General features: G+C 38.5%; 3 protein-coding genes across 3 annotated transcripts; 2 read left to right on the forward strand and 1 right to left on the reverse strand.

The window, feature by feature from the left end:
- The first annotated feature begins 671 nt into the window (after positions 1 to 671).
- Positions 672 to 21,618, forward strand: LOC145967475 (uncharacterized). The gene is made up of 5 exons (XM_083092408.1): positions 672 to 893; positions 1,314 to 1,611; positions 2,134 to 2,215; positions 3,126 to 3,873; positions 21,193 to 21,618. Exons 1-5 carry the CDS (start codon positions 839 to 841, stop codon positions 21,201 to 21,203), a joined length of 1,194 nt encoding a protein of 397 aa, XP_082948534.1. The 5' UTR covers positions 672 to 838; the 3' UTR covers positions 21,204 to 21,618.
- LOC145965630 (uncharacterized) lies at positions 6,074 to 11,586 on the forward strand. Its single transcript, XM_083089295.1, has 2 exons — positions 6,074 to 7,854; positions 7,935 to 11,586. The coding sequence occupies exons 1-2, from the start codon at positions 6,731 to 6,733 to the stop codon at positions 10,495 to 10,497; spliced, it is 3,687 nt and encodes a 1,228-aa protein (XP_082945421.1). The 5' UTR covers positions 6,074 to 6,730; the 3' UTR covers positions 10,498 to 11,586.
- On the reverse strand, positions 13,392 to 18,904 carry LOC145965650 (uncharacterized). The gene is made up of 2 exons (XM_083089308.1): positions 17,124 to 18,904; positions 13,392 to 17,043 (listed from the first exon to the last, which is right to left on the reverse strand). The coding sequence occupies exons 1-2, from the start codon at positions 18,245 to 18,247 to the stop codon at positions 14,481 to 14,483; spliced, it is 3,687 nt and encodes a 1,228-aa protein (XP_082945434.1). The 5' UTR covers positions 18,248 to 18,904; the 3' UTR covers positions 13,392 to 14,480.
- Positions 21,619 to 21,860: the final 242 nt, after the last annotated feature.

The following is a 21,860-nucleotide window of genomic DNA, read 5'->3' on the forward strand; positions in this document are numbered from 1 at the left end:
AATTAATGATTTCCGCTATAAATTCTGTTTAATGAATATTTAATGCGATACAGAGTTTGTGAATATAAATGAGTTTTAATTGAAAACAATGTAAATCAAAATAAATCATCCCATTTTATAAAATCTAAATGAGCCAAATTAATACGTGTATATTTAATTTATATAACAACTAATGTATATTTTGTAATAAATTTGAATTGAACATTTTTTGCGTTTTCTTTTATTTTAAATTTCGATGATTAAGCCAACATTGCATATAAAGTCTACCGTTCAAAAAATAAAATTTATTTTAGTTACTAAGCTGTTTGTATAAATTAATTTACTATTATTATTTAACGTCAAATTTTTATATTATATTTCAAAAAGCTGTTTCCTTTTTTAAATTTGAAATTTTTAATTGTAATTTATTAAATAAAATATGGTGTAAGGTAATAAATAGCGTACATATAGGGAGCGATTTATAATATTTAGTTTCTCTATAAATTTATATGTTCTCTCTATAAATTTATATATGTTCTCTTTATAAATTTATACGTTCAATATTATTAAGTAGAAAGTATTGTGCATCTTGCTTCTATGGCAACTCAAATATTCTGACTTAATAAACAGATATATTCATATATTTCTAGCAATCAATTTTCGTTAATCTTCACACCTTCAATCACATCTTACTGGTTAATAAATAAACCAAAATAGCTAAATAAATTATTCGAAAATGTAAGCCAAAATCATGCGAATGTTTCTGTCGATTTAATTATCTATTCCGGACCGTAAATGGCATCCTTATGCGAGATTCTTATATTCGGAAAACTAGATCTCGTTTGGAGAATAAATCAATATGTCCTTCTATGATAAAATTGGAAACAGACAATGTTCTAACGCCGATTACTGTGGTTAGTATATAAATTAAATATCTAAGATAATAAGGAAATCTGGCAAATATAAATAAATTAGTGTTATTATATAATGTGTTATTATACAGTATTATTATACACTGGCTTACTTATATAGTTTTCAATGATTTTATAAAAGTTTAAATTTTTTATTTTTCATTATAAGATAGTTATTATCACGATAAAAATTAATTTTCACTTATGCATAAATATATTGTATATCATATTTGAAATGAATATCTGAAGTATTCAAGTTTCATTTCATAAGCAAATCAATATATTTATTTTTATAATACAGAATACTTATATTTAAGATCATTAAAAGAGTGAAATTCAAATTTCCTCTCTTCTTTTTCCGAAAATCTTTTAATATGTAATCTCGAGAATGCGATTATCTCAGTCTGTAATATTGTCACACAGGAAACAATTGTGTATCAGGCAGAGGCAGTTGTTCCGAGGCGCGTATATCTTCGTGTAATTGCCAAAGTAACGAAGGGTGCCTGGATCGGAGTGATTGCGGTGGTTTGCGACCCATCGGGATAGCCGTGACGGGCGCGTGTCCTGGATCCTGTCAATGCGTTGAAGAGAAAATCTGGAACAGTAACGCGCCGCCTAAACCGAATTGCCGATGGTTGAGTAACTTCGCCGAGTTGCGTCGTCAATGGAGCGATTATGGTCGTCAGCAAGCGTGCAAATGCTGCAACTGCAATCGATTGTGGTAGAATTAAATAACAATAGTTAAGTTATTAACGGGGATACGAGGAAAAAAATCAATGTTACTTCTTGTATGTGATGCGATAATGAAAATAAAATGTTAAATATATAAATAATCATATATATATATATATATATATATATATATATATATATATATATAATATTTGTTGCTTTCGTTTAAAAAAATCGATTATTCCGCCTTAAAATAATAAACTTCAGCATTTTTGAACGTTTTATATAAATATTTATATATTTAAGAAAAATTTTATCTGCGATATTTAAGGATAAAATAATTGAATAAATTAATTGATAACTTAAAAGAAATTAGAGCTGGTATCTGATTCTATTTACGTATGTGTCAAAATTATTCTTCTATTTCTATTTATAGTAATGCTGTTTTTATAATTAAAAATATTTTTGTGTAAAGAAAATTTGCGTATGATAAGCGAATATTTCTTCGTAAAATATTGAAAGAATTATTGGACTTCCTTATTTTACGCCCTGTATTACGTTTTGTTTGCAGCAGAACTGTCGCTCCGGGCCGACTGTGTCTTTCACCAGCACCGCCGTGTTCCGGTGCCATTTTAACTGCGTCAGTCTGTCAGGTACACTGAAGCAGATTCCTTGCCAAGAATAGAAAGCGCTTGAGATTCCTCTAAGGTAGTAAATTTATATGTATTTACTTTTTGAAGAGAAATGAAATTAAATTCCAGTGCGAAGAGAGCAACGGATTTTCTTAATCCTGTGCAATTCAATTTAAAATTGTTCTATTCAACTCATTTTAAAATATTTTAGCTCTTTTTAAGAACCAATTTTAACATTTCTTAACTTTATTACCTCTTTTATGAATTATTTTTAATTAAAAATATTAATATAAAAAATGAGGAGAAACAAATATGTATATCTGAGCAAAACATTATATTAAAAGATATAGATCCATGTCCATTTGAATTTTGATGTATGCAAGATGTGCACAACTAACAGAAAATTAACAGAACAATATGATTATGCATAGTATACAAGATACAATTGATTCTGACGTTTTCTATACGTTTTAATTAAATTTGATAGGAAGATTGCAAGAATTTAATTCAGGCACGATTAGTTTGTGCACTCAATTTATGTAAATTAGCATCGTATAGTTGGAAGTAAGCTAGCGTTCAAAGTTTCTTAATTATTCGGTAAAATCTGTAAAGTTGACTAAAGTAATTTGTATACAGATTTTAATGGCTTAGTAATTGAAATGTTTAAACCTCTGAAAAGTGATTAAAATTTAATTGTTGTAATTTTCATACACGATTTTTAAATATTTTTTTCGCAATACCATTTAAAAAAATTTTATGATTTAAAGAATACAATTATATCACATTACAATTTCTATAATATTTTAATATATAATATGGATAATATTCTAAACGATGATGAAATCTCAGCAAAAATGATCTGGAAAAATAAATCGAGTCCTATATGTAACTGTCTTTTATAACTGTCGTCAAATTTTTCCATTTTCGACAGAAATGCTGTGGAAGTCATCGTTTAGCGGGTGGAGCAAGCAAATCGGAAATGGCATCGATAAATAAATCATCGCCGCCTGAACGACCCTTGAAACGGGAAGCAGGCGGTGGTTGTCCAAGCTGTACTTATCCATCGACCTGCTGTTCTTGTAACGCAGATTGCTCGTCAACCGCTTCGTCTTACTGCCCTTCGCAATGCAGATATTCTCTTTCATCGCGACAGGCCCCCGACTGTCAGTCCTGCAGCTCGCCTACCTCTCTGAAATCTATTTGGAAGAAGCGCAACTACTGCCAGTGTAATACGAGTTATTGCCTATGTCAGCCGATGTCACGCGGCTGCAATTGTCCGCTGCCGGTTCAAGCAGACGTGCGCGCTGCTCGCGAATGTTCCTGTGACTGTCCTTCCAGTCCGGAATGTGCGTGTCCACCCAATGAGCGAAGATTTCCGAAAACGACGGTCAAGTGTCCCAACACGCGTCTCTGCTGTCCCTTGCCTCGATTACCACCGACTCCAAAATGTTATTGCGTGCGATGTCAATTGTGTCTACCATCAGTCTGCCACCCATGCACGTCTACCAAGTGCCGCGATCAACCAATTTCGTCGAACAATTCTTGTTGCCCTCGCTTGCCTACAACTTGTCTACGACCGGCTTCAGCCGCTTCATCTTCTCGTCCTCCGACGCCTCGAAAAAAATTAACTTTCTGCGTCGAGCGGAGCAGTCGACCCTCTTCGCCCTGTAGGGGAACAGGTCAGTCTTTGCGAAGTTGCATAACTGATGATAGGAACTCGGAAAATAGTATTCATAACGAGGGAAATGACATTAAGGAACGGGAAAAATATGATGTAAAAGACTGTGATTGTTGCTGCGCGGCAGATTGCACCGAATCTGAAAATGGATTTGAGCACGTTGACGAAAGTTACGATCTAACATTGGACGAGAGATCTGAATTAGAAAATTTAACGTCAAAAGTGCTTATTAATTCGTCAGAAATCACAAAATCTCCGAAGTCTGTCGATCCGGATTTGCTCGACATGCCGGAAAAAAGAGGTAAATCCGCTCTTGAAAATACAAAAATGCAAAAATCTTTGCATGATATACGATCGAAAAATCTTTAAAAAAATCGCATACTGATATACTTCATCCGTTTCGTCTGACTAACAGTGCCAGATCCGGTTGTTACACATTCCGTGGGGAACATTTACTCGTTAAAAACATCTCTGGGAATTCTGTGCTCGCGAGATTCTTGAATTGAAATCACTTACCCGGATAAAACGGTAGAATTTATCGACTTCTAATAAATTATTGTCTCGGCAAGCCGTTGCTTTTCGCGATGCTCCGCGGGCACATGTCGGGTCGTTGGTGGTTTCTGTAAGCACTTCGACAACACCAACATACCGAATCGACAGACAACACAGAGATGGAAAATCCTTGAAAGAAAACACGATAGATTCTAGCAATTTATCTCGAGAAAATCAGATAATGGAAGTAGTTGGCACTAGGAGAATTCTAACGCAGGGATCTCAGGGGGGTGAGGGGCGAGGGGATCTCAGCGGCGCGGGGGAATGACGTCACGCAGGATGGAGGGGGGATGACGTCACGCGGGACGGAGGGAATTTCGATGGCGCGGGGGCTGCGGGGCGGGGGACGCACGTATAAACAAAAATGGCGGTATTCCTATGAAGAAGATTTTGGGTCTCTCTCTATTCCTCCCTCTCTCTCGCTCTCTCTCTTTATCCCTTTATATTTCTATCCCTCTCTCTCTCTCCCTCTCCATCCCTCTATCCCTCTATCTATCTCTTTATCCCTTTTATCTCTCTTTCTCTCTGTATTATCGCAAGTATACAATATTAGTCATAAACTTATATTTTGAGATATTTCGGGGTCCGACGTTTTCGAGCAATCTGTGAATCATAGCGAGATAACAACACATTTTTGAGATATTATACAATATTACCAGTTAACAAACAATATAAATAGAAGTATTCTTTGAAGGATTGGGTGGATGGAAATGTGTGCGAAGAAAAATTACGTCATGATTTTGTTACAATTAAAAATATATATATAATTTATTTAAATGTGTGTTTAATAAAAAGTATACAATATAAAAAAATAATAATAATAATATATAAAATAGACCGTCGGGTTATGTTGGGGAAGCCGTTTCTGAAAACAGAAGAAAACATACGCATTTCATTAGTTTAAATTATTTTAATAATTTATTTTAAAATACTTTTGATATATAATAAATTAAGATACTTACAATGTTATCCATCATCTATTTTAATTTGTGCAAATAGGGCACATGTTGCAGGCCAATATTTGATTCAAAGATCTTCTGCACTCTTTGCATGACATATTTTCCAAATGAACATAAGCTATGGTTCTATGTTCTCGAACAGCACTAGTTTCTTCATACTGATCCGGTGCTTCTAGAAAGCATTCGATACAAAATTTTAATCCATTTTCCATGTAGTAATATGAAATGCAACATATCTTTGTTGCTTGATTGTATGTCATTATTTCAGATATGCTTAAATCTCGCTGTTTCTTTTGTAACCGTTCATCAAGAATATCGACACTATTGTCACTATCATAATCACTGTCCTTCGCCAAGGGTTCTATATCAGATCCATCATCTTCCATCTCTCTCCTCTCTCTCTCCTCTCTCTCTATCTCCATCCGCTCCGCCACAACTGGATCCATCCAATAATCGTAATCATCATCCGTATCGTCGTCGATGATAATTACGTTTTCTTCAGCCATTGCACAAGACTAACGAAACACAGAAGAGCAATGAAAGAAATGATACTCTAGTGCAGCAGACCACCGAAACACAGAAGAGCAACGAAAGAAATGATACTCTAGTGCAGCAGAGTCCTCTTCATTATATTTTTTTAACATACGCAATATAAATAGAAGTATTCTTTGAAGGATTGGGCGGATGGAAATACGTAGATAACAACACATTTTTGAGATATTTCGGGGTCCGACGTTTTCGAGCAATCTGTGAATCATAGCGAGATAACAACACATTTTCAACCCTAGGTTCAGTTACAAAATTTTTTTTCTTTTGTGCCTTCAACAATCTCTGAAAGTTTGTTGGTTGAATATAAGAAGGATCGAAGCGCATCAGATCATAGTACGTGATTTGAAAGCGCATCGACACGACGGTATAGCAAAAGTATAGTCAAAAATTATAGTGTTCTGTCAGAAAGTAATGTTCTGTCAGTGTTGTGTGATAATATAAAAATGGAAGACGAAGATCACGCGTTGTCATCTGACAGTGATTGCATTAGTGACTGCAGTGAGAACTCCACGGAATTCAGAGAGAAAATAGTGTCTGTTGCGGAAATTAATGCTTTAAACGCACGTAGTACAAAATTTTGTATCATATACTTTTATTATTCCACGGGTGGTGCTTTAGCTGTATGTCCTTCGTGTATGATTGCATTGCAAGGCGTGGATAGCCAAATGATGTATGCTGTTCGAAAGCATAAAATTGAGACACTTGATGCGATGGATGGCCGATTCTGTTCAAGTTGTAGCGAGCCGTTGTATATAAGATTTCCGTGCAATATGTGCCCAATTTGCACTCTGTGAAGAAATGGAAAACGTCGAGCAGACTGAATGCGACCTGGTGGAGCGGTCCCGCCAAATTGCCACCTTGGGCGAATATTTTGCATGGCTACAACGATGCAACGAGTACATCGAGTCGCTGGAAGAGCAAAGTCGGATCAAACGACCGCGATTATCGATCGGGAATCGACAATCGCTGATTGCTCGAATCGCGCGACTCGAAGGTGCAAAGACTCGATTGCAGAGACAGTTTATGCCCAGTGGTGGTAATTACAGTGGCGACAATAACGCGGGTGCCGGATGTAGCGCGCATCAAAATGAACTTGTGTGGCGCGAGATTGATACCGCGTTCGATAACCGTATTCTAACCGGTGCTGTGATTAACGCAAACCATATCGAACCTCGTCAATTTCTCGAGGACGCCAAAGACATCGTGCTCGAGCAAGTGCAAGACGTTATAAGAAGATACAACAGTGTAAAATTGAACACTATATTCAACGGTGAATTTGTGTCGGGTGATAAGCGTGCGAATAAAAGTATCAATACGAGAAACTGTGAACTCTTTCGCACGTCTGATTTACACGAGTGGTACGAGCGCAGCGTTATCGAGCCCACTCTAGCATTGCTAGAAGAATTTCAGGAACGCGATAGTGGCTGGGCATTGTCGCGAATACAGAATTTAACTGTAAATATAAATAAGTATAATCCTATGCGCGCGGGATGTTATATTAAATTGCCGCGAGAAATTATGGTGAAGAGAGCTGTAATTAATGTACAATCTAGAGACAATGCGTGTTTCGCGTGGGCAGTGGTGGCCGCTCTATACCCCGCTGAAAGAGACACAAATCGGGAATCTTCATATCCCCACTATACGACGGTGTTAAATGTACAAAATATTGAGTTTCCGATGACGTTGAACCAACTAAAAAAGTTTGAACATATAAACAATATCTCCATCAACGTGTACAGCATCGAGAAAGAAAACAGCATTGTCCCGATACGTCTTTCGGAGCAGAAACGGGATAAACACGTCAACCTGTTGTATGTGGAAGACGGTAACAGCGTCGGACATTTCGCATGGATCAAGAACTTATCCCGGCTCGTGAGCTCGCAACTGAGCAAACACAACGGCCGAAGATATATCTGTGATCGGTATGTATAATTTGAATAATTTATGTAATTATAAAATATAATGCATTGCATAAATCTTTAATTTAAATATTCTTTTACAGATGCTTGCACTATTTCGGATCGGAGGACAAGTTGCAGTCACATACGGTAGACTGCGGAAAAATAAACGACTGCGCTATCCGATTGCCGAGCGATAAGGACAAGTGGCTCGAGTTCAACAACTACACGAGGAAAGAGCGGCTTCCATTTGTGATCTATGCCGATTTGGAATGTGCGTTGACAAAGACTGACGAAGAAAAAAATTATCAGCATCATAAGGTATTTAGTATAGCGTATTATATGCATTGTTCGTTCGACGACTCGTTATCCGCGTACCATTCTCGCCGCAGTATTGATTGTATCGCGTGGTTCGCCGAAGAACTTAAAAATTTAGCGTTACGTGTAAAGACTATTTTAATGACTACAAATGTCTCCATGGTAAATTTAACATCGGACGAGTGGGAAAAATTTCACAGCGCAACGCATTGCCATATTTGCGAAAAACCGTTTACGCAAGAAGACGATACACGCGTACGCGATCATTGTCATTTGACCGGACGATATAGGGGTCCCGCGCACTCAAATTGCAATCTAAATTACAAAGAATCATTATATATTCCGATAGTCTTCCACAATTTATCAGGTTACGACGCGCATTTCATTATCGAGGATATAGCCACAGCGTTCGAAGGGGAAATCGAATTACTTCCAATAACCAAGGAAAAATATATATCGTTTACAAAAACTGTTAAAGTTGCACAAGACAATTGGAAAAATTATATAAAATTAAGTTTTATCGATTCGTACAAATTTCTTACGGCAAGTCTCGACAAATTGGCATCTTATCTAGACAAAGACAAATTCAAAATTTTAAAATCAGAATTTCAAAATTTATCTGCAGAAAATTTCAGTTTATTAACACGGAAAGGCGTCTTTCCGTACGAATACGTCGACTCTGTAGATAGGTTGCAAGATACGTGTTTACCACCGCGCGAATCGTTTTACAGTTCTTTGACCGGTGAAACTATATCCGAGAGCGATTACGCGCACGCCGAGAACATCTGGACGCGATTCTCCATTCGAACGCTAGACGAGTATAGCGATTTGTACCTGAAAATCGACGTCTTGTTATTAGCCGATATTTTTGAAAACTTTCGCGATAGTTGCATCAAAAGTTACGGACTCGACCCCGCGTATTATTATACTCTTCCCGGATACACGTGGGATGCCATGTTAAAGCATACAAAGATTACATTCGAATTGCTTACCGACATCGACATGGTCATGTTTATCGAACGCGGTATACGCGGTGGTCTGAGTCAGTGTTCCAACAGATACGCGCGCGCTAATAACAAGTACATGCAACAATCGTACGATCCATCGAAACCATCGTCGTACTTGATGTATTTCGATGTAAATAATTTGTACGGATGGGCAATGTGTCAACCGTTGCCCTACGCCGATTTTCGATGGGTCGACGACGTGTCGAATTTTGACGTAGCATCGATCGCGTTAGATTCGCCTACGGGTTATATCCTCGAAGTCGATCTCGAGTATCCGCAACATCTTCACGATACGCACATTGACCTACCGTTTTGCCCGACACGCGACAAGCCGCCCGGCAAGCGGCAAGACAAACTCCTCGCAACGCTATACGATAAGAAGCGTTACGTGATACACTACCGTAACCTACAGCAATGTACGCGACACGACCTTCGCGTTACAAAAATACATCGCATATTACAATTTACACAATCTCCGTGGCTTCGCAGTTATATCGAATTAAATACACAGTTTAGAACACTCGCGAAAAATGATTTTGAAAAAAATTTATATAAACTGATGAATAACGCGGTATTTGGTAAGACGATGGAAAATGTGCGTAATCGTGTCGATGTAAAATTATTAACAAAGTGGGACGGACGATACGGAGCAGAAGCAATGATAGCGAAACCAAATTTTCATAGTAGAAGCGTCTTTTCGGAAAATTTGGTTGCCATAGAATTACGCAAACTTGAAGTGAAATTTTATAAACCAATCTATGTCGGCATGTGCATACTCGACATTTCTAAAACGTGCTTGTACGAATTTCATCATGAGTACATGTCACCGCTATATCGTGATAAATGCCGGGTAATGTACACCGACACAGACAGTCTTATATACCACATTGAGTGCGAAGATGTCTATGAAAATATGAAACATGATATCGCTAGTTTCGATACGAGCGATTATCCAATTGATAACGCGTACGGTATACCGCTCGTGAATAAAAAAGTACCGGGTTTAATGAAAGATGAAAATAACGGCGCGATAATGACCGAATTCGTCGGGCTTAGAGCAAAAATGTATGCGATGAGAGTGGACGGGAAAAAGGATACGAAGAAGGTTAAAGGTGTCAAAAGTAACGTTGTTGCGAGAACGATAACATTCGACGATTACACGCGGTGTCTGAATGACGAAATAGAAATGACACGACAGCAATCTTGCATAAGATCGAAATTGCACAAAGTGTATACCGTCCGCGAGACGAAAATTGCTCTGAGTCCGTACGATGACAAGCGGTATATCGTACCTGATTCGACCGACACATTACCATGGGGACATTATAGGATACCCTTATAATATAATATATATAATGTAATGTAATATAGTATGTGATATAATGTCAGATATTATTTTTGTATATGTATCTCATATGTATATGTATTTCATATATTGTATTATATACGATTATTGGAAAGGATGTATTAATAAAGATTTTTGTATTTTTATATATTTCATGTATATTTTTTATATGTTGTACATATTTTTTCTTAAATTTAAAAATAAATACAATTTGTATGAATTAAATCACATTGTCCTTATGTATCCAAGAATTGTGCGAATTGTCAAATCCCAACCATTTCACGTAAACCTCGTTACCCCTCCTACGCAGTATTTTCTCCACGAGATACACGTCCGGATAATTCGCGCGATGCAACTCGTACTCGTAGAACGCTCCAGCAATAGATTTTTTGCGATAATCCTCCAGTAGATAGCTTACGGGATTAGTATGTTGTACTTTTGCAATTTTAAACACTTCGGTTGTCCAATTTGGCGTGTAACCTTTCTCGAAAACTGTCTTGTACTTGCTAACGCGTACCGAGTCACCTACTTTGAATTTCGCCGGACCCGCGATATTTACATGGTTGTACACAGTAGCCAAGAGTCTTTCAGCGATCGCGGGAGTAACGTCGACGGGTCGCATACCGATTGTTCGATGCTTGCGCGCGTTGTAATCCGATACGAGTCGCGGCAACGCGCTGATCCACTTGTAAGATCCGTTCAGCGTAAACATCTTCCACATGTCGTTTTTCAGCGTGCGATTGAATCGCTCAACGATCGATGCCTTCAATACCGAATATGTAGAATAGTGATTGATGTCATGTTTCCGCATGAGCCGTTGCACGTCAGCGTTATAAAATTCCTTCCCCATATCAGTCTGTAAGTTTTTCGGACATCTTTTGCTATCTCGAATTATCTCGGCGATAGCGTCAGCTGTCTCGCTTCCACCTTTACTCTTGAGTGGTATGGCCCACGCGTGCTTGCTCAACGCATCTATGACTGTGAGTATGTAGTGGTAACCTCTGTTGAAACGAGAGTACGGACGCATCTCGACAATGTCAGCTTGCCACAGGTCATCGTATCCCCGCACTATGACGTGTCTTCGGGGAAAATTTTTTCTCGCTGGCGCGTGCAATTCGTTCACCAACTGCCGTTTCTCTAAACTATGTTGTTTCTTCACTTCCTCGGTTATTCCCGATCGCCGATCCATCGTTGTTTCGATTCGTCGATCAAACGATGTGTGCCTCGAGTATCACCGTGCGTTTTATCATTCGTTGCTAGACGTTCCTGGCCCGTTCGATAGCCGTTCAAAGCTGTTCGATAGCCGTTCATAGCCGTTCGATAGCCATTCATAGCTGTTCGATAGCCGTTCCCAACCCGTTCGATAAACCTTTGTAGATGCTCATAGCTGTTCGATAACCGTTCTAGCTGTTCGATAGCCGTTCCCAACCCGTTCGATAAACCTTTGTAGATGTTTAATAATTGTACAATAGCCGTTCCTAAACCGTTCACTACAGCCGCTCATTACAGGTTGATAGCCGTTTCTGAATTAGTGTTAATCGCACGCCGAAGCTCGTTTATCGCAGTCTGCAAAGCTCGCACATCCTTCTCGAACGCAGTCAGCTTCTCGTCTGATTCTTTCTGCTGATTCTTCAACGTTTTAACGCATTGTTCCACGTACAGTTTGTTGACTGCATCGGTATCAGCCTCAGGTTGCGCTACACGGCGAATCTTGCGCGACCTCGCGTCATAGTACGTAGCGACGCGACACAGAGCGTTTTGACGCAAGTAACTTGTCACCGATTTACCCCAATGATCGCTAGTTCTAATTGCTTCATTTCTCTGTTCGAATAATCCAAATTTGTTGATGGGCATTTTTTTCTCGATGCGAGTGACGTCGATCGACTGATTAGTTTCGTCGAGACACCGTTTAATTTATAATAAGGCCGACTTCGCGAAGTTCCTCTATAATCGACAGGATCTCGTTGTCGTGAGCGTTGTGGCCAGCTCGGCGCGAAGCGTCGAGCAATCGTAGACGATCCTGTCGATTATAGAGGAACTTCGCGAAGTCGGCCTTATTATAAATTAAACGGTGTCTCGACGAAACTAATCAGTCGATCGACGTCACTCGCATCGAGAAAAAAATGCCCATCAACAAATTTGGATTATTCGAACAGAGAAATGAAGCAATTAGAACTAGCGATCATTGGGGTAAATCGGTGACAAGTTACTTGCGTCAAAACGCTCTGTGTCGCGTCGCTACGTACTATGACGCGAGGTCGCGCAAGATTCGCCGTGTAGCGCAACCTGAGGCTGATACCGATGCAGTCAACAAACTGTACGTGGAACAATGCGTTAAAACGTTGAAGAATCAGCAGAAAGAATCAGACGAGAAGCTGACTGCGTTCGAGAAGGATGTGCGAGCTTTGCAGACTGCGATAAACGAGCTTCGGCGTGCGATTAACACTAATTCAGAAACGGCTATCAACCTGTAATGAGCGGCTGTAGTGAACGGTTTAGGAACGGCTATTGTACAATTATTAAACATCTACAAAGGTTTATCGAACGGGTTGGGAACGGCTATCGAACAGCTAGAACGGTTATCGAACAGCTATGAGCATCTACAAAGGTTTATCGAACGGGTTGGGAACGGCTATCGAACAGCTATGAATGGCTATCGAACGGCTATGAACGGCTATCGAACAGCTTTGAACGGCTATCGAACGGGCCAGGAACGTCTAGCAACGAATGATAAAACGCACGGTGATACTCGAGGCACACATCGTTTGATCGACGAATCGAAACAACGATGGATCGGCGATCGGGAATAACCGAGGAAGTGAAGAAACAACATAGTTTAGAGAAACGGCAGTTGGTGAACGAATTGCACGCGCCAGCGAGAAAAAATTTTCCCCGAAGACACGTCATAGTGCGGGGATACGATGACCTGTGGCAAGCTGACATTGTCGAGATGCGTCCGTACTCTCGTTTCAACAGAGGTTACCACTACATACTCACAGTCATAGATGCGTTGAGCAAGCACGCGTGGGCCATACCACTCAAGAGTAAAGGTGGAAGCGAGACAGCTGACGCTATCGCCGAGATAATTCGAGATAGCAAAAGATGTCCGAAAAACTTACAGACTGATATGGGGAAGGAATTTTATAACGCTGACGTGCAACGGCTCATGCGGAAACATGACATCAATCACTATTCTACATATTCGGTATTGAAGGCATCGATCGTTGAGCGATTCAATCGCACGCTGAAAAACGACATGTGGAAGATGTTTACGCTGAACGGATCTTACAAGTGGATCAGCGCGTTGCCGCGACTCGTATCGGATTACAACGCGCGCAAGCATCGAACAATCGGTATGCGACCCGTCGACGTTACTCCCGCGATCGCTGAAAGACTCTTGGCTACTGTGTACAACCATGTAAATATCGCGGGTCCGGCGAAATTCAAAGTAGGTGACTCGGTACGCGTTAGCAAGTACAAGACAGTTTTCGAGAAAGGTTACACGCCAAATTGGACAACCGAAGTGTTTAAAATTGCAAAAGTACAACATACTAATCCCGTAAGCTATCTACTGGAGGATTATCGCAAAAAATCTATTGCTGGAGCGTTCTACGAGTACGAGTTGCATCGCGCGAATTATCCGGACGTGTATCTCGTGGAGAAAATACTGCGTAGGAGGGGTAACGAGGTTTACGTGAAATGGTTGGGATTTGACAATTCGCACAATTCTTGGATACATAAGGACAATGTGATTTAATTCATACAAATTGTATTTATTTTTAAATTTAAGAAAAAATATGTACAACATATAAAAAATATACATGAAATATATAAAAATACAAAAATCTTTATTAATACATCCTTTCCAATAATCGTATATAATACAATATATGAAATACATATACATATGAGATACATATACAAAAATAATATCTGACATTATATCACATACTATATTACATTACATTATATATATTATATTATAAGGGTATCCTATAATGTCCCCATGGTAATGTGTCGGTCGAATCAGGTACGATATACCGCTTGTCATCGTACGGACTCAGAGCAATTTTCGTCTCGCGGACGGTATACACTTTGTGCAATTTCGATCTTATGCAAGATTGCTGTCGTGTCATTTCTATTTCGTCATTCAGACACCGCGTGTAATCGTCGAATGTTATCGTTCTCGCAACAACGTTACTTTTGACACCTTTAACCTTCTTCGTATCCTTTTTCCCGTCCACTCTCATCGCATACATTTTTGCTCTAAGCCCGACGAATTCGGTCATTATCGCGCCGTTATTTTCATCTTTCATTAAACCCGGTACTTTTTTATTCACGAGCGGTATACCGTACGCGTTATCAATTGGATAATCGCTCGTATCGAAACTAGCGATATCATGTTTCATATTTTCATAGACATCTTCGCACTCAATGTGGTATATAAGACTGTCTGTGTCGGTGTACATTACCCGGCATTTATCACGATATAGCGGTGACATGTACTCATGATGAAATTCGTACAAGCACGTTTTAGAAATGTCGAGTATGCACATGCCGACATAGATTGGTTTATAAAATTTCACTTCAAGTTTGCGTAATTCTATGGCAACCAAATTTTCCGAAAAGACGCTTCTACTATGAAAATTTGGTTTCGCTATCATTGCTTCTGCTCCGTATCGTCCGTCCCACTTTGTTAATAATTTTACATCGACACGATTACGCACATTTTCCATCGTCTTACCAAATACCGCGTTATTCATCAGTTTATATAAATTTTTTTCAAAATCATTTTTCGCGAGTGTTCTAAACTGTGTATTTAATTCGATATAACTGCGAAGCCACGGAGATTGTGTAAATTGTAATATGCGATGTATTTTTGTAACGCGAAGGTCGTGTCGCGTACATTGCTGTAGGTTACGGTAGTGTATCACGTAACGCTTCTTATCGTATAGCGTTGCGAGGAGTTTGTCTTGCCGCTTGCCGGGCGGCTTGTCGCGTGTCGGGCAAAACGGTAGGTCAATGTGCGTATCGTGAAGATGTTGCGGATACTCGAGATCGACTTCGAGGATATAACCCGTAGGCGAATCTAACGCGATCGATGCTACGTCAAAATTCGACACGTCGTCGACCCATCGAAAATCGGCGTAGGGCAACGGTTGACACATTGCCCATCCGTACAAATTATTTACATCGAAATACATCAAGTACGACGATGGTTTCGATGGATCGTACGATTGTTGCATGTACTTGTTATTAGCGCGCGCGTATCTGTTGGAACACTGACTCAGACCACCGCGTATACCGCGTTCGATAAACATGACCATGTCGATGTCGGTAAGCAATTCGAATGTAATCTTTGTATGCTTTAACATGGCATCCCACGTGTATCCGGGAAGAGTATAATAATACGCGGGGTCGAGTCCGTAACTTTTGATGCAACTATCGCGAAAGTTTTCAAAAATATCGGCTAATAACAAGACGTCGATTTTCAGGTACAAATCGCTATACTCGTCTAGCGTTCGAATGGAGAATCGCGTCCAGATGTTCTCGGCGTGCGCGTAATCGCTCTCGGATATAGTTTCACCGGTCAAAGAACTGTAAAACGATTCGCGCGGTGGTAAACACGTATCTTGCAACCTATCTACAGAGTCGACGTATTCGTACGGAAAGACGCCTTTCCGTGTTAATAAACTGAAATTTTCTGCAGATAAATTTTGAAATTCTGATTTTAAAATTTTGAATTTGTCTTTGTCTAGATAAGATGCCAATTTGTCGAGACTTGCCGTAAGAAATTTGTACGAATCGATAAAACTTAATTTTATATAATTTTTCCAATTGTCTTGTGCAACTTTAACAGTTTTTGTAAACGATATATATTTTTCCTTGGTTATTGGAAGTAATTCGATTTCCCCTTCGAACGCTGTGGCTATATCCTCGATAATGAAATGCGCGTCGTAACCTGATAAATTGTGGAAGACTATCGGAATATATAATGATTCTTTGTAATTTAGATTGCAATTTGAGTGCGCGGGACCCCTATATCGTCCGGTCAAATGACAATGATCGCGTACGCGTGTATCGTCTTCTTGCGTAAACGGTTTTTCGCAAATATGGCAATGCGTTGCGCTGTGAAATTTTTCCCACTCGTCCGATGTTAAATTTACCATGGAGACATTTGTAGTCATTAAAATAGTCTTTACACGTAACGCTAAATTTTTAAGTTCTTCGGCGAACCACGCGATACAATCAATACTGCGGCGAGAATGGTACGCGGATAACGAGTCGTCGAACGAACAATGCATATAATACGCTATACTAAATACCTTATGATGCTGATAATTTTTTTCTTCGTCAGTCTTTGTCAACGCACATTCCAAATCGGCATAGATCACAAATGGAAGCCGCTCTTTCCTCGTGTAGTTGTTGAACTCGAGCCACTTGTCCTTATCGCTCGGCAATCGGATAGCGCAGTCGTTTATTTTTCCGCAGTCTACCGTATGTGACTGCAACTTGTCCTCCGATCCGAAATAGTGCAAGCATCTGTAAAAGAATATTTAAATTAAAGATTTATGCAATGCATTATATTTTATAATTACATAAATTATTCAAATTATACATACCGATCACAGATATATCTTCGGCCGTTGTGTTTGCTCAGTTGCGAGCTCACGAGCCGGGATAAGTTCTTGATCCATGCGAAATGTCCGACGCTGTTACCGTCTTCCACATACAACAGGTTGACGTGTTTATCCCGTTTCTGCTCCGAAAGACGTATCGGGACAATGCTGTTTTCTTTCTCGATGCTGTACACGTTGATGGAGATATTGTTTATATGTTCAAACTTTTTTAGTTGGTTCAACGTCATCGGAAACTCAATATTTTGTACATTTAACACCGTCGTATAGTGGGGATATGAAGATTCCCGATTTGTGTCTCTTTCAGCGGGGTATAGAGCGGCCACCACTGCCCACGCGAAACACGCATTGTCTCTAGATTGTACATTAATTACAGCTCTCTTCACCATAATTTCTCGCGGCAATTTAATATAACATCCCGCGCGCATAGGATTATACTTATTTATATTTACAGTTAAATTCTGTATTCGCGACAATGCCCAGCCACTATCGCGTTCCTGAAATTCTTCTAGCAATGCTAGAGTGGGCTCGATAACGCTGCGCTCGTACCACTCGTGTAAATCAGACGTGCGAAAGAGTTCACAGTTTCTCGTATTGATACTTTTATTCGCACGCTTATCACCCGACACAAATTCACCGTTGAATATAGTGTTCAATTTTACACTGTTGTATCTTCTTATAACGTCTTGCACTTGCTCGAGCACGATGTCTTTGGCGTCCTCGAGAAATTGACGAGGTTCGATATGGTTTGCGTTAATCACAGCACCGGTTAGAATACGGTTATCGAACGCGGTATCAATCTCGCGCCACACAAGTTCATTTTGATGCGCGCTACATCCGGCACCCGCGTTATTGTCGCCACTGTAATTACCACCACTGGGCATAAACTGTCTCTGCAATCGAGTCTTTGCACCTTCGAGTCGCGCGATTCGAGCAATCAGCGATTGTCGATTCCCGATCGATAATCGCGGTCGTTTGATCCGACTTTGCTCTTCCAGCGACTCGATGTACTCGTTGCATCGTTGTAGCCATGCAAAATATTCGCCCAAGGTGGCAATTTGGCGGGACCGCTCCACCAGGTCGCATTCAGTCTGCTCGACGTTTTCCATTTCTTCACAGAGTGCAAATTGGGCACATATTGCACGGAAATCTTATATACAACGGCTCGCTACAACTTGAACAGAATCGGCCATCCATCGCATCAAGTGTCTCAATTTTATGCTTTCGAACAGCATACATCATTTGGCTATCCACGCCTTGCAATGCAATCATACACGAAGGACATACAGCTAAAGCACCACCCGTGGAATAATAAAAGTATATGATACAAAATTTTGTACTACGTGCGTTTAAAGCATTAATTTCCGCAACAGACACTATTTTCTCTCTGAATTCCGTGGAGTTCTCACTGCAGTCACTAATGCAATCACTGTCAGATGACAACGCGTGATCTTCGTCTTCCATTTTTATATTATCACACAACACTGACAGAACATTACTTTCTGACAGAACACTATAATTTTTGACTATACTTTTGCTATACCGTCGTGTCGATGCGCTTTCAAATCACGTACTATGATCTGATGCGCTTCGATCCTTCTTATATTCAACCAACAAACTTTCAGAGATTGTTGAAGGCACAAAAGAAAAAAAATTTTGTAACTGAACCTAGGGTTGAAAATGTGTTGTTATCTCGCTATGATTCACAGATTGCTCGAAAACGTCGGACCCCGAAATATCTCAAAAATGTGTTGTTATCTACGTATTTCCATCCGCCCAATCCTTCAAAGAATACTTCTATTTATATTGCGTATGTTAAAAAAATATAATGAAGAGGACTCTGCTGCACTAGAGTATCATTTCTTTCGTTGCTCTTCTGTGTTTCGGTGGTCTGCTGCACTAGAGTATCATTTCTTTCATTGCTCTTCTGTGTTTCGTTAGTCTTGTGCAATGGCTGAAGAAAACGTAATTATCATCGACGACGATACGGATGATGATTACGATTATTGGATGGATCCAGTTGTGGCGGAGCGGATGGAGATAGAGAGAGAGGAGAGAGAGAGGAGAGAGATGGAAGATGATGGATCTGATATAGAACCCTTGGCGAAGGACAGTGATTATGATAGTGACAATAGTGTCGATATTCTTGATGAACGGTTACAAAAGAAACAGCGAGATTTAAGCATATCTGAAATAATGACATACAATCAAGCAACAAAGATATGTTGCATTTCATATTACTACATGGAAAATGGATTAAAATTTTGTATCGAATGCTTTCTAGAAGCACCGGATCAGTATGAAGAAACTAGTGCTGTTCGAGAACATAGAACCATAGCTTATGTTCATTTGGAAAATATGTCATGCAAAGAGTGCAGAAGATCTTTGAATCAAATATTGGCCTGCAACATGTGCCCTATTTGCACAAATTAAAATAGATGATGGATAACATTGTAAGTATCTTAATTTATTATATATCAAAAGTATTTTAAAATAAATTATTAAAATAATTTAAACTAATGAAATGCGTATGTTTTCTTCTGTTTTCAGAAACGGCTTCCCCAACATAACCCGACGGTCTATTTTATATATTATTATTATTATTTTTTTATATTGTATACTTTTTATTAAACACACATTTAAATAAATTATATATATATTTTTAATTGTAACAAAATCATGACGTAATTTTTCTTCGCACACATTTCCATCCACCCAATCCTTCAAAGAATACTTCTATTTATATTGTTTGTTAACTGGTAATATTGTATAATATCTCAAAAATGTGTTGTTATCTCGCTATGATTCACAGATTGCTCGAAAACGTCGGACCCCGAAATATCTCAAAATATAAGTTTATGACTAATATTGTATACTTGCGATAATACAGAGAGAAAGAGAGATAAAAGGGATAAAGAGATAGATAGAGGGATAGAGGGATGGAGAGGGAGAGAGAGAGAGGGATAGAAATATAAAGGGATAAAGAGAGAGAGCGAGAGAGAGGGAGGAATAGAGAGAGACCCAAAATCTTCTTCATAGGAATACCGCCATTTTTGTTTATACGTGCGTCCCCCGCCCCGCAGCCCCCGCGCCATCGAAATTCCCTCCGTCCCGCGTGACGTCATCCCCCCTCCATCCTGCGTGACGTCATTCCCCCGCGCCGCTGAGATCCCCTCGCCCCTCACCCCCCTGAGATCCCTGCGTTAGAATTCTCCTAGTGCCAACTACTAATGGAACGTTTAAAAAATGCCGTTTCATATAGTTGTTTAATGTCTGTTTCGCAAAGATTCGAGATCATACTGTTAGTTTATTATTCAGAAATAATAATAATAAACGAATATCTGTAAAATCTTTATAATTCGTTAGAAAAGAATTAGCTTTAAATATTTTAAATAAATCTAAATAATTAAAATTAATTTTAAAATATAGAAAAGTTTGTATTTTTTGATATGAATAATTTCTCTTTCTACAGAACTCTTTAAATATAATATAATTTTTTTATACGATTATAGGTATTTTAAAATTTATAAAGCTAGAACTAAAAGTTTATAATTTTAAATATAATATTTCTCCGGTGTCATTTTCCAAGTGTAGAAAATAAGCTATATATATAATTTTCTATATTAGACATATCGAAATCTATATATCTAGATTTATATTAGACATGACAATTTTATAAATTAATTTATAGCTTGTGTTTACATATCTTAGTTTGTCATATCTTAGAGAATGGCAACAGAGAGATTTTATATTAAAAATAAACTAATATATTATTACATTTAAATTTTTAGTTCTAGTTCTATAAATTTTTAAATTTTTATATAAATATTTTATTTTTAATATTTTATAAATTTTAAAATTTAAAATTTTATACATATCAGTCGCAGAAAGAAAATAAAGTTCTATTTAAAAATTAAAAACTTTTAAACATTTTAAAGATTTAATAATACTCAAACTATGTGAGAATATTCAGTTTGTTTTATCAATTTGATTATTGCTAGATGGGTTAGAGACTGATTGATTTTATTTTTATCCTTGCGTTGGGTGACCAAAGGACCAATGTGACACGTGGTGCGTCCAGTAGGTGTCAGCTGTATCTCGGGAAGAACATCAAGTGCATATGTGCAAACACGTGAAAGGAAGAAGGAGAATGCATACTACAACGTGTTTTCTAATCTCGGTGGCATCGGCTATTCAATTCTCGTGCCGAGTCCGTTGGCATTAATATCCTTCGTTATACTGATCCTTATAGCCGTCATCTGGTCCTCGGTCGGTTCAGTCTTTTATCATCGTTACTTATTACGCAAGAGACTCTGCTGGAAATATTTGAGCTTATAATTATAATAAAATTAAATAAAGAAAACGTTGTTTAAATTTATTAAAATACACGAATTCACAAATATCACACAATTGTATAAACATATAGTTTGTAAATTATGCATTTCGAATACAAATTTGTAAATTACTTATGAAAAATAAAGACTTCACAAATATATATTCAAGTGTATGTAGAAATGTTAATCTCGAAAATAATAAATATATTATGTTGTGTTATTGCATAATATTTATAATCGATTTTTATAAAGTTAAAAAATATAAATATTGATATTACATATTATGCATTGTATGGAAGTTATTTCTCCTAAGAGAATTTTTATAATATACGCGGTGCATATACGCCTCCCTCTTCACATCAGGAGTGACATGGCGAATGACACTCGC

The sequence above is a fragment of the Camponotus vicinus genome, unplaced genomic scaffold (genome assembly GCF_025532165.1).
Source record: "Camponotus vicinus isolate PSW18456_S1 unplaced genomic scaffold, iyCamVici1.0 SCAF_1, whole genome shotgun sequence".
Lineage (NCBI taxonomy): Eukaryota > Metazoa > Arthropoda > Insecta > Hymenoptera > Formicidae > Camponotus > Camponotus vicinus.